At 42.4% G+C, this 13,570-nt stretch overlaps 2 protein-coding genes across 3 annotated transcripts; one reads left to right on the forward strand and one right to left on the reverse strand.

The window, feature by feature from the left end:
* Positions 1-4,271: 4,271 nt before the first annotated feature.
* Positions 4,272-13,548, reverse strand: brf2 (BRF2 RNA polymerase III transcription initiation factor subunit). 2 transcript variants are annotated; one of them, XR_009120561.1, is made up of 6 exons: positions 13,263-13,548; positions 12,661-12,720; positions 12,268-12,589; positions 11,833-12,058; positions 4,657-4,768; positions 4,272-4,568 (listed from the first exon to the last, which is right to left on the reverse strand). XR_009120561.1 is itself a non-coding variant. In XM_058060296.1 (4 exons), exons 1-4 carry the CDS (start codon positions 13,408-13,410, stop codon positions 11,326-11,328), a joined length of 1,263 nt encoding a protein of 420 aa, XP_057916279.1. In that variant the 5' UTR covers positions 13,411-13,538; the 3' UTR covers positions 10,236-11,325. The 2 variants fall into 2 exon arrangements, 1 of the variants encoding a protein (XP_057916279.1); XM_058060296.1 differs by lacking the exons at positions 4,272-4,568; positions 4,657-4,768 and having other exon boundaries at positions 10,236-12,058; positions 13,263-13,538.
* On the forward strand, positions 7,448-9,538 carry prlhr2b (prolactin releasing hormone receptor 2b). The gene is made up of 2 exons (XM_058060308.1): positions 7,448-7,877; positions 8,905-9,538. The coding sequence occupies exons 1-2, from the start codon at positions 7,450-7,452 to the stop codon at positions 9,536-9,538; spliced, it is 1,062 nt and encodes a 353-aa protein (XP_057916291.1). The 5' UTR covers positions 7,448-7,449.
* Positions 13,549-13,570: the final 22 nt, after the last annotated feature.

The following is a 13,570-nucleotide window of genomic DNA, read 5'->3' on the forward strand; positions in this document are numbered from 1 at the left end:
TTACTCATGGCAATAGATTTCATATGCGCCTGCCGCATCTTTACAGACACACAAAAGACGAATGTTCTTGGCCTCTTGTCTTGTTACCGCCCATCGGGGTCCATTTGTTTAATTGGGAACTATTCTTCATTTGTTGAGTCAGCCCTCAATTACATTAACACGGGATCCTAGCTGTCATTTTGTGGCAGTAAGGTGTACTCTAATCAAGTTAAGGAGGATGCCTGTACTGAATGGTTAATTAAACTCCCATCTCAGGAGTTGCCAGGGAAACGTGCTGAAGTAATACACCCATGCAGGCCACTAGGCGGCACTAACAGGACAAAAAAAACTTGGATGCAAGCAGGGGGGGCTTATCACTTTGACTTATCGATACAATACTGAGAGAATACAGGGTCAGTATTATCACCAATACTTGGTCAGGTTCAAATCTCCATTGGGTATCTCTGTGTGGAGTTTGTATTGGTTGTTGTCTCTATGTGCACTGCCATTATAGATGTATATACAATATAAGATCATTATTCATTCATTTTCTACCGCTTATCCTCACAAGGGTCTGGGGGTGCTGGAGCCTATCCCAGCTGTTTTGGGACGAGAGGCGGGGTACACCCTGGACTGGTGGCCAGCCAATCACAGGGCACATATAGACAAACAACCATTCACACTCACATTCATACCTCTGGACAATTTGGAGTCGCTAATTAACCTAGCATGTTTTTTTTTGGAATGTGGGAGGAAACCGGAGTACCCGGAGAAAATCCACGCATGCACGGGGAGAACATACAGAGATGGCCGAGGGTGGAATTGAACTCGGGTCTCCTAGCTGTGAGGCCTGCGTGCTAACCACTCGCCCACCGTGCAGCCTTTGTTTTTGGAATGTGGGAGGAAACCGGAGTACCCGGAGAAAACTCACACATGCACGGGGGGGGGGGGGCATGCAAACTCCACACAGAGATGGCCGAGGGTGGAATTGAACTCGGGTCTCGTAGCTGTGAGGCCTGCGTGCTAACCACCCACCACTGTGCAGTCTTTGTTTTTGGAATGTGGGAGGAAACCGGAGTACCCGGAGAAAACCCACACATGCACGGGGAGAACATGCAAACTCCACACAGAGATGGCCGAGGGTGGAATTGAACTCGAGTTTCCTAGCTGTGAGGCCTGCGCGCTAACCACTCGCTCGCCGTGCAGCCTTTAAGATAATTAAATATAATATTTATATTAATACTTATTCCATTTTGTTACATACAATAAACACTGTGTAAATATACACACAACCCAACAAACTACACAGATTTTGTGCACAGATAAAGACAAAAATGACCACACATCTTGAGTGAATAAAGTACAATTAAATGTTGCCATTTACAGTTCCTGTAGCTCTTTCGTAATGGAACTTTACACCAGCACCAGAAAGAAAACATACTGATCAACAAAATACATTTTTTACGGATGTATTCATACAAAATGTGACATTTTGTTATAAGTTCTGTCAAAACAAGCTTTTTGTGGTTGTTGTTTTTTTGGGTTAAAATAAGCTATGAAAATAAATGCTGCAAAAAGGAGTAGCTCTCAGCCAATTTCATTTTGTGAAAGTAGCTCTCAGAAGAAAAAGACCCCTGATATAAAAACTGCCCCCTGAAACATTTCATACACTATAATGGATGGAAAAACGGCCCATCTTTATGACACTAAAATTATCTCCTTATGGTTTTTATTTTGTTGGAAAATGATCTCTTCTGTATTTTCCTGCAGATACCAATTTTAACTCTGTTCCAACTAATTTCCATAACATTATTAGTTTAGAAATGACAAATGATAGTGATGGTGTACAGTGCATTAAAGATGCTATAACCAATCCAATATAGTGCTACGCTATGGGAACAAACATGAAAACAAAATATCATATCATACATTTTTTATGCCGCTTATTCTCATTAGGCTAGTGGGGGTATGCTGGAGCCTATCTCAGCTGTCTTGGGGCGAGAAGTGGGGTACACCCTGTACTGGATATCTAATAATATATCTCATTAATAATGATGAATTAGTTTTATTTAGTTTTATTTTTTGTTTCGTTTTATTTAATAAAATGTTTTACACAATGCAGCATATTTGTACACCTATAATAAGAAAAAAAAACGCAGCATTCTGATGGATGGAGGCTCATTTTGTATTAAACAGTTTGAAAGGGTGGAATTCAATGAGGATTAAATTTGAGACGACATATTGAATATTTTGAATAGCGGTATGGAGTATGAGAGAAATTGAAGCACGTATCACAAAGACACTTCTATTGACATCCTATTGAAAAAGCCGTCTCGGGTAGAAATGACAGCCATGTCATCCACTTCATTCATACATTTGATTAGTTGTCAGGAATATTGTCTGAATTCCGTATGTAGAAAAGCTGTTCCAAAAAAAGCTGAAATAGAAAGTAGCTGGTTAAATAATGTTTTTTTTTTTGTTATTTAATGTTTCAATATAGGGCGACACAAGTGGGCAGACCTCACAGCGAGGAGACTAGGTTCAATTGTTTGTCTATATGTGCCCTGTGATTGGCTGGCCACCAGTCCAGGGTGTACCCCGCCTCTCGCCCGAAGACAGCTGGGATAGGCTCCAGCACCCCCGCGACCCTCGTGAGGAAAAGCGGTAGAAAATGAATGAATGAATGAATGAAAGTAGCTGGTTAAATAATGTTTTTTTTTCGTTATTTAATGTTTCAATATAGGGCGGCACGGCACTCTAGTGGTTAGCGCGCAGACCTCACAGCTAGGAGACCAGGGTTCAATTCCACCCTGTGGAGTTTGCATGTTCTCCCAGTGCATGCGTGGGTTTTCTCCGGGTACTCCGGTTTCCTCCCACATTCCAAAAACATGCTCGGTTAATTAGCGACTCCAAATTGTCCATAGGTATGAATGTGAGTGTGAATGGTTGTTTGTCTATATGTGCCCTGTGATTGGCTGGCCACCAGTCCAGGGTGTACCCCGCCTCTCGCCCAAAGACAGCTGGGATAGGCTCCAGCACCCCCTGTGACCCTCGTGAGCAAAAAGCGGTAGAAAATGAATGAATGTTTCAATATCATCCTTCCGCGTTCTCTTTCAATCTAACACGTGTGTCACTTCATGTTGTAACATGAATGTTACAAGGCGCAGTGTCTGGGGGGGGTTGAATGACCTCTACAGTAATCCCCATTTCTCCAAACAGAAGCAAAGGTAACACATGTGATGCACTAAATAGAAAGAGGTAGGATTTTTACACCTCAGGGGGTATATTGAATGTGCCAGGTGGACGTGATGCGATGAGCAATGTGTCATGATGAAGAGGACAGAATAGGATATGTGGCACATGCAGCATGGGGGAACGTTATGAAATACATCCATCCCTGGGTCAAGGTTGTGTGTGTGTGTGTGTGTGTGGGGGGGGGGGGGGGGGTGTAAGAGCAAGCCACATGTTAAAAATGGATATGTTCCCGGATATATCAATTACTTTTTGCCATTGGCTAACTCTTCTTCTACTCCTTAATGTTGCATAAAAAAGGGTGAAAAGGTTTGAAAACACGCATCCCAACTGTGTTGCTGGTGCTATTACTTTCCTGCCAAATACACCGCATGGTTATACATAAACATATAGACCCCGTAAGTCGGACCGACTTGAAATTTCTCACACGCTCATTGAGCTCTACACAAAAACACACACCACAAAATTTTAGGCTTTTACCTTTGAGCAAGATTGGTTGAAACACATGGCTGCCATCAAACAAAACGTCTTAGTAACTTAGCAACACATTGGACGTAAGTCATTGATTTGGAAGTCATTTATTTGTAATGATTATTATTTTTGATGTAAAGATTCTATATATTAATTAGATTATTTTGAAATATTATGAATGGTTGTTTGTCTATATGTGCCCTGTGATTGGCTGGCAACCACTCCAGGGTGTACCCCGCCTCTGGTAGAAAATGAATGAAAGAATGAATGAGTTCTACTCCTATTTTGTGTGGAAGTGGTAACTTTTTGGCTTCTTATTTTGTCTTTCCCCACCCTCAGCCATCTCTGTGTGGAGTTTGCATATTCTCCCCGTGTATGCGTGGGTTTTCTCCGGGTACTCCGGTTTCCTCCCACATTCCAAAAACATGCTAGGTTAATTGGCGACTCCAAATTGTCCGTAGGTATGAATGTGAGTGTGAATGGTTGTTTGTCTATATGTGCCCTGTGATTGGCTGTCCAGGGTGTACCCTGCCTCTCGCCCGAAGACAGCTGGGATAGGCTCCAGCACCCCCGCGACCCTCGTGAGGAAAAAGCGGTAGAAAATGAATGAATGAATGAATAATATAAACCATGAATACATTTTGATTATTATTATTACCCCTATTACCTATAGTGGGTACCACAAATGATATTGTTGTTCCTGGGTGCCCAGTGGACCATGTGTGTATGTGTATCTCTATCCTAAAACATTCATACATTTTTTTGTTGTTATTTCCCCCCACACAATGAATAAATGGAATGGGCTGCCTGGTCGTTTACCTTAATTAAGCAGGAGAGGACAAAAACGTTTTCAAATGTTCAGCCCACTGGAAAGAGAAGAAAAAATAAGTATGGTGACATTTATTCCAAAAACACAATGAAAAGCTCAAACACCGTGAGATGCTGTCGACTTACCTTGACAGAGCAGAACAATGCAATCACAGGGTCATTTCTTTGCTTTTTCTCTTTTCTTTTTTTTTTTTTTTTACCCAAGGAAGCTTGGTGGAATATGGGATATTGTCAGAGCCTGAAAACAGGGATGAAACATTCACACAAATGTGCTGGCTATTTTACATTTTAGATATACATAATATACATAAGTAAATAATAAATAATAATTCACACACAATATGGATATGTGGCACTACACAACAAACTAGATTGACCTGGCAACAGGTCAGTGGCTCGCCGCACTGACCACTAGCTAAATGTTCAACACCAACACTGGGTGGTCACATTCATCTTTTAGGGACCCTGCCATCTTATTGGCCAGCTGTCATTACCCTGGATTTTCTTCTCCTCCCTCCATCCCTCCCCCCCCTCCCACCTACAGGCTCCCCTCTTTCTCATTGTGAATCATAGGCAGCATCGGAACACACAGAAGAGGAAGGTCTGCTCGTTGTACCAAACCAGGTAAGTTACTGACTGCTGCCATTTATATTTAATTAACCGTTTAAACTTTATATAGTAATACTATTACCATATTTTTCTACTTGTTCTTGTTCTACTATTTGTGTCATCACAACATAAGATATCTATATATTCCTGGGTCTACTTTTGTCCAAGGGCCAGTATTTCTCTCGGCATCTATGCAGTATATGTATATATGTTTACAAATATATACGTATATCCATACTGTATATACTGCAGCAAGCCATTAAAGTCTTGCACAGGTCCGAATAATAATGGCTTCAGCCAAACTATCAAACTATCAGTACCATATCAAAAAACACAATAAGATCTGCTTCTTCTGCTTCTTGTTGAATTGTGCATGTAGAAACATGATCAATAAAAGCATGTACTGTAATGTAATGTACTAAAATATTAACTGCTGTAAGAAGGGTTCAAAAACATTGAATAAAAGGACTTAATGTGATATTATTGAATGGATGGTATATTGTATGTTCATTTTGTCCAATGAGAATATAATATAAATGATAAGTATGACTTGATAGATTGGCCACCAATTAGTATTGGCTGATTTCTGTAAAAAAAAAAAAAAAGAATATCATGACAACACAGACATGACATGCAAGTGCATGTGTGCTGTGTCATGTGGGGTTGCAAACAGCCATTGAGTGTAAAACCTTCAATGGTTTCAGTTTGACGCCTTCACACAGCCTACGCCAATCGATGCCTGCATGTTTGATCACTCCCTCGTCAAACACATCGGTGCATCTTTCTAGACACGCTTTGCCTAGCTGTCCACAAGCTAAATTATTATTTTTGTCTCACGAGGAAGTGGATATTACGTCCATCGTGTGCGTACTAACTTTTAAGTGTCTATTGTATCATATAATTATTACCATATTTTCCAGACTATAAGTCACACTTTTTTTGCTGCTGGGTGGCACAGCGGTCGAGTGGTTAGCGCGCAGGCCTCACAGCTAGGATACCAGGGTTCGATTCTACTCTCTGCCATCTCTGAGTGGAGTTTGCATGTTCTCCCCGTGCATGCGTGGGTTTTCTCCGGGTACTCCGGTTTCCTTCCACATTCCAAAAACATGCTAGGTTAATTGGCCACAGGTATGAATGTGAGTGTGAATGGTTGTTTGTCTATATGTGCCCTGTGATTGGCTGGCCACCAGTCCAGGGTGTATCCCGCCTCTGTATTTTATGTTTTTTTTCTACCTAATTATGCATTTTTGGCCTCGTGTGACTTATACTCCAGAGCGACTTATAGTCCAGAATATACAGTATTAAGTCCTGTCTTCCAAACACTATTTGTGTGTGGTTGAACCTTACCTATTGGCCACAGGGCCCTGGTCAATAAGTGGGAAAATGTACAGCTAATCCATGTGATCGGTATTGGTATCGTCTGATATCACTCATGGATGATCCGTATCAGAATTGGCAGCATAAAACCCTGATCGGAACATTCATTCATTTTCTACCGCTTATCCTCACGAGGGTCACGGGGGTGCTGGAGCCTATCCCAGCTGTCTTCGGGCGAGAGGCGGGGTACACCCTGGACTGGTGGCCAGCCAATCACAGGGCACATATAGACAAACAACCATTCACACTCACATTCATACCTATGGACAATTTGGAGTCGCCAATTAACCTAGCATGTTAACCTAGCAATGTGGGAGGAAACCGGAGTAATCGGAGAAACTCCACACAGGGAGGGTGGAATTGAACTCGGGTCTCCTAGCTGTGAGGCCTGCGTGCTAACCACTCGATCACCGTGCAGCCTGATCGTAACGTGTTATATTAATATATATAGTTTGTTTGGAGTTCCCACACAAAAATGATCATTCAAAAGTATTGAAATGTTGTACAAATACATGCATGTATTTTTTTTTTTTTTTTTGTACCCTATGTAATTTTTTAACCAATGTGAAATTTCATCATTGATTATTTCATGGATCCCCATTAGCTTCTACCAAACAACTAGTCTTCCCGGGGTCCATTGCACAAGGCAGGAACACATTGGACACCCAAAAAATGAACATGTTCCACTGTACAGTACATCATACATTCAAACAGCTAAAAAGAGACAAAGTATTGCATCGTATTAAATAAGGTTATTGCAATGATTATTTCTTGACAAAATATTCGTTGTGAAGCATAATTGCGTCATTATAATGCCATTTTATTGAAAGTCTGAATAAAAAAAAATCACTTCCAGCTTGTTGACTCAGCCCAAGCTGACATTTTCCATTTCCGAGTTTGTTAAAAGTCCCTTTTCTCATATGAACAGGCTTCATGGAGGCGAACCACAGCGGCATGTTGGAGAGCGCACCAAAAGACGTTTATGAGGTGGCAGTGCACGACGACAACGCCGTTGGCAACCGCAGCACCCAATTTGCAGACGTGGCCTTGCTGCAGACATTCAAGCCCATCATCATCCCGTGCTATGTACTCGTGTTGCTAGTAGGGGTCTTCGGAAACTACCTGCTCCTCTACGTCATCTGCAGGACGCGCAAGATGCACAACGTCACTAACTTCTTTATCGGCAACTTGGCCTTCTCGGATATGCTCATGTGTGTCACGTGTGTGCCCTTTACCCTCGCCTATGCACTCAACCCTCACGGGTGGGTCTTCGGACGCTTTGTTTGCTACCTGGTGTTCCTCATCCAGCCTGTGACGGTCTACGTGTCGGTCTTTACGCTCACGGCCATTGCTGTGGACAGGTGAGTGACTAAAGGCGCGTTTGCAGGTGGTTCGGTTCAGTATGTTTACCATTGGTGTGTCTTGAATAGGTAGAATCCTCATCATTCTACCTATTCAAGAAGACTCATCAGGCTTTAGACCTTTTTCTTCATTAGTGAAAAATCAATCTTGCTATTTGCTGTTAATTCTCTGTGACATTGAGAACAGCAGCTTCCGATCACCATAAAGACTAACCTTGGTTTTTGCTGTAGCGTGCCTCTCATCTCAGCTTTACGATAACCCGCCTCCGCTAATTATACAAGTTATAAACACGTCACTTTTTTGTACTTGGATGCATAATTAAGGCGGAATATTTATCCAAATTGGCTTTCGCTAAATTACTTGGCATGTCAAACTGTAAAACTGCTACGATGAAGACATTCTGCATTCGAAGCGGATTATTTTGCAGTCCCTTAATTATCACAAAAAAAACACAACCCAAAAACCTGTACAACCTATAAACAACAGTGGCTAGCTTCTGTTAGTTATTAGTCTACAAATCGAAATCATAGATTCAACTGGTCTTTCCACGCAATTGACAGAATCATCTTGACGGGAAACTGTCTGCCCTGACATCCTGTGAATGAGGCACCAAGATTGTGGGCTAGACGGAGCCAATCTCCAGGCCTATCTACACAAACGCACATGCACATATGCTACAAAAACACCCTTCTCCGTCCCCCCTACTCCCCCCCAAGTGCCTGGCATCGCAGCGTCAGCTGTAGCTGGCTGCCGGGCCTGCGTTGGAATACCTCCAACCCCCCTTTCATGCTCCGCTGGTGCAAGTCTTTGAGTTGATATGTCGTAAAGTGTGCTTACTTGTAACAAAGTTGCACTTCGAGTTGCTTTGTTGTTCTCCCATCTCAGCTCGCCAATTATCGCCCAGTCATCTTGTACTTTTAAGAGCGCAGCACTACTGTCATACGGTGGACATTTGATTAGTGTTTTTGCAGTAGATTCTTAATTATTGTTATATGAAACACATTTGACTCTTGGACCCTCTTTTAGATACTACGCAACAGTGCACCCCCTAAAAAAGCGCACCTCTGTGGCGACCTGTGCATTCGTCCTGGCTGGAATCTGGCTGATGTCCTGCGCGCTGGTCGCTCCTGCGGTGAGCCACACCTATCACGTGGAGTTTAAAGAGGAGGGCTTCACTATTTGTGAAGAGTTCTGGTTGGACCAAGAGAAGGAACGACGGGCATATGCTTACAGCACCCTGCTGGTCACCTATGTTCTACCGCTGTCCGCCGTCTTTGTGTCCTACTTGTGCATCACGGTCAAACTAAAGAAATGCATCGCCCCCGGTCACAGGACAAAGGAAAGGGCCACTGCCCATCAAGCCCGGAAGAGGAAGATCTTCCGCTTGGTGGCCCTCCTTGTGTCGGCCTTCGCTGCGTGCTGGCTCCCTATTCACGTTTTCAACATGCTACGGGACGTAGACATCACGCTCATCAACAAGCGCTTCTTCCTGCTCATACAGCTGCTTTGCCACTTGTGCGCCATGAGCTCCTCCTGCTGCAACCCCTTCCTGTATGCGTGGCTGCATGACCGATTTCGCGCAGAGCTGAGAAAGATGCTCAAGTGCCATCGCCGTATTGGAGCACCTGTCAATCATTGCACCGCAGGTGTGGTCTTGTAATGGCGTGAGAAGAAAGAATGTCATTTAAAAAAAAAAAAATTACATAAAAAAATTATTATAACGGGGCTGCACGGCGGACGAGTGGTTAGCGCACAGACCTCACAGCTAGGAGACCAGGGTTCAATTCCACCCTCGGCCATCTCTGTGTGGAGTTTGCATGTTCTCCTCGTGCATGCGTGGGTTTTCGCCGGGTACTCCGGTTTCCTCCCACATTCCAAAAACATGCTAGGTTAATTGGCCACTCCAAATTGTCCATAGGTATGAATGTGAGTGTGAATGGTTGTTTGTCTATATGTGTCCTGTGATTGGCTGGCCACCAGTCCAGGGTGTACCCCGCCTCTTGCCTGAAGACAGCTGGGATAGGCTCCAGCACCCCCGCAATCCTCGTGAGGAAAAAGCGGTAGAAAATGATTGATTGAAAGATGATTATCACAAATATGTCATGATCACACAAAAAAACTCCATTAAACCCCATAAGTCATTCAATACCAATATTGTGTTTTTATGAACCCGTTTTAAAATTTTTTTGCATGAGGCAAAAAGAGGTGATGACGCAAGTACAAGCTAATAGATGTCACTGTAATTTTAAGCCATAAAAGATTGCAGAAGTGTATTTGATATGGCATGGATCTTTTTTAAGTAAATATACAGGAAGTGAGAGAGTAGGGAGGAGTATAGCGTGTAGAATGTTAACATTGTGGGGAAATTCGTGCACACACAAGGTTTAGTTCTAAATGTGACAATAGTAAAATAGTTATTTTAATGTAAAAGACCTTTTTTGTATTGTTTATGTTGTGGCATAGTTAGTCACCGAAGAGTGACCTTAAAACTGAGGTACATACCGAACCATGATGTGATCAGTGTACTGTTACATCCCTATGATTGAGCCCAAAGATGTCTGCCTAGCAACAAGCAGCAAGAAAAGTATTTCAAATGACTTACAGTATTGACTTGTATCTGCTAGATTATTGGTGTCGAATCGCAAATTACTTGTGTTGCCTATGTGGTCGGTGCCCCATTAGTGTACAGTTTGTTTTCTTGTTTAATGATGTTATTGTGATGGCATGGAGGAAAACCATTATAATACTTTGTTACATTTTGCAGGTAGCTCATAGAGTTATTATTCGTCATTTGTGATCATTTCTATTTTGGACTTGGTACTAAATAAGGGAGATGTGATGATAAGACTGCATGTCAAAAAAAAAGAGTTAACGTTAATCTAATGTTAATTTTCTGTGTGTGTGTGACAACTCTATGAATATCTCTTCTTTTAAAAGGTGAGAACATCTACTTTGTAATGTATTTATATTTACTGTTATTATTACAGATGCTAGGAATAAAGACAAATGTCTTATGCTTGAGGTTAGCAATTAAATAGTGTGACTGATCCTTCTTGAAAGTCTGCTGCTTGAGTCTTGAAATAATTCAGGAATATTAAATATTGTGCATTCACAAATTATTCTGGCAGCTTGTGTATCTTCCTAAAAAAATAGTTTTAATGAACATCTACATTTGCAGTCACTTTCATAGTTAATCCAGTAATCCAACAACATTTACAAAAGGTTGCATTAGTCACAAACAAAAAATTCTTACACGTCTGCATAATTTTGCGGACATTGGTTATGTACCAAGCGAGCACACCTACGTAAAAGTGTCAGTCAAAAATGAGCATTGCTATCTTTGTAAAGCTAGTTATTTTTTGTTGCATCTCTTGTATTGGATTGCATTAATTTTTGCAAACCTTGTGAAATTACTGTATGAACAACAACAAAAAAAAGAGTAAAGCCTCATTTGGGGGTCTCACTTTGCGTTACAAACTCTGCCTGTGTCAGAGCGAATTCCCTAGCCTCACGGGGGGTGCGAATGTATGACTCGATTTCACTGTCAGAGATGTCCTCATCACCCGTCACGTCTTTCAACCCTGCCGGGTGTACTCTCCGTTTCTTGGGGTGAGTCACGCACGGAGGGGCAAAAAGCACCCTCTTCCCCCAGTTTGGTTGTGGATGTTGATCAGCTTCACCATTATTGTTGTGCCTGTCTGTCTGCTCAGCCTTTTCACACATTGTCTCACCTTCAGTCTCAGAGGGATCTTCAATCTCCTCCTGCAAAGCCACCTCATGGGTCCTCAAAGCCCTTCGTAACAAAGCATACCTATTCTTCACGATATCCCCCACGTGCCTAACAACATTGTCTGATGTGACTGCATCCATGACCCAAGGGATCTCCTTGCCTAGTTTGCAAAGCATCCGCTTTATCTCGGCCACTCTTGTCTGTGCGGCTCTGTGCTTCCTCACCTTTGCAATGAGACAGAACTTTTCCAGGTTCACTTTGAGACGAACGTGGTTGGGGTTCAAGGACTGCCAGGCCAGATAAACCATGGCCATCATTAAGGGCACAGGTTTGCGTCCTGTCACGATCCAGGACTCTGCAGCCAGCTCCACCAAGGCCAAGGCTCGTTTGTTCAAGTTTTTGTAGTCCTCAGCAAGGTCTTCATGCACGTCATTTGGGGTGATTTTGTATCTGATGGAGAGAGGAATGTCTCAATATTCTACTATTTATTTTAAGATGTATAGAAATGCTTTTTATCGTAAGAGTGGAGCAAACACGTGAAAGAGATGGTTTTTCTCATGTTTGGTGCACAGGCTCTGGGGGCATAATGTCATTAAAAAGTCACATGTGCATAATAGGTGATCTTTAATGACAAAAAAGACCCCCGTTTAACTACTTACTCTTGACAATGGGCCTCCATCACGTCGGTGACATTGACAAGTGGTGCCTCGATCTTGAGAAACTTGATCATCTCCTGGTAAACAGCCCCCATCATCATCGTGTCAGCCTCCAGCAGGCAGCTGATGGTTCCCATGGTGACAGGCCAGTTGAGCTGCCTGCAGCTGACCAGCACGCAGCAGCCAGCCAGGTTCTCCTTCTTCTGCAAGCTTACCTTGATGAAATTCTCATGCTCGTAGGCCTGTGCGAAATAGGTGCTCGACAGGGTCTCAATTTCGGCATTGACCCGCAGGGCTCGGCATATGGCTTTGACTCGCTGCTGGCCTGCATGAGTAGGACAAAAGTGGTTGATAAATCAAAGCAGTGAATTTAAGCAAACATGAGCGTTAGCTCACCTTTTATCTGGTTTGAACAGGGCTTTTTATTCACAGCTGTTGTCCGACTGTAGCTCACATCTATTAAAAAAAACAAAAGGATGAAAAGGTCATGAGTTGGTTTGAACCTCTCATTATGACAATATGTTACACTTAATATGGCAGGGTGTGGTTTATTTGTTTCAAACATGCTTAACAAGTTACATTCAGTAACATCCCACGGTTACAGTAACACAATTCAACATGTCCAAAACGGAGTAAAAAGATGCAGAGCTTATGTATTATTATAATTTACTCCCACTATATATTTTGCATATTGACAACTTGCTTATATTTTGTCTAACAAATACACCGCAATGGTAGCTAACATGTAGCAATGGGTAGCAAGCTAGCTGGTGCAACGTTAAAAGAAAACGAATAAAGTATTTTTTAAAGTTGAACGTAAAATAGAAACATATACACAGTCAATAAAATAACAATACATATTATCAACATTATAAAATGAAATTAGTTAGAATAAGTAAATATATTATGGATAAATTACTAAAATAGGATAAACGTTCCCCGGGTGGATGGTATAGAAAATGGAGGGACGGAGGGATGATAAACGTTATGTTTGCTACCTGTGCCTTCGAAGGTGTCATGGGTCAAAGCTCCCTCAGACACCACAGCGCCGCAGTCCACGCAAATGAGCTGCCTTTGGGTGTGCAGGTCGTCGTCAACAATGTTGGAAGAACCGCAGCCTGGACATTTTAAACTTCCCGTAGACATGTTTGGTATCTGTAAACTACCACCGCCAACGTAGTGTTAACGTTTGCAGACTTCCAAAATTCACGCCGGCGAACCAGAAAGTACAGCGGAAGCTATAAGGAGACAAAATAGCTCCGTGTGGATACAACGTGCCAGAAACAAGAGTTCCGCCACAAAACTG

The sequence above is a fragment of the Doryrhamphus excisus genome, chromosome 2, assembly GCF_030265055.1.
Source record: "Doryrhamphus excisus isolate RoL2022-K1 chromosome 2, RoL_Dexc_1.0, whole genome shotgun sequence".
Classification (NCBI taxonomy): Eukaryota; Metazoa; Chordata; class Actinopteri; order Syngnathiformes; family Syngnathidae; genus Doryrhamphus; species Doryrhamphus excisus.

Excerpts from the sequence above, each read along its gene's own strand:
- prlhr2b (XM_058060308.1), top strand. The coding sequence starts at position 7,450 with ATGGAGGCGAACCACAGCGGCATGTTGGAGAGCGCACCAAAAGACGTT. Across the intron at positions 7,878-8,904 it reads ACGGCCATTGCTGTGGACAG|ATACTACGCAACAGTGCACC; the intron begins GTGAGTGACTAA and ends ACCCTCTTTTAG.
- brf2 (XM_058060296.1), bottom strand. The coding sequence starts at position 13,410 with ATGTCTACGGGAAGTTTAAAATGTCCAGGCTGCGGTTCTTCCAACATT. Across the intron at positions 12,721-13,262 it reads TGACACCTTCGAAGGCACAG|ATGTGAGCTACAGTCGGACA; the intron begins GTAGCAAACATA and ends TTTTTTTAATAG. Across the intron at positions 12,059-12,267 it reads ATGGAGGCCCATTGTCAAGA|ATACAAAATCACCCCAAATG; the intron begins GTAAGTAGTTAA and ends TCTCTCCATCAG.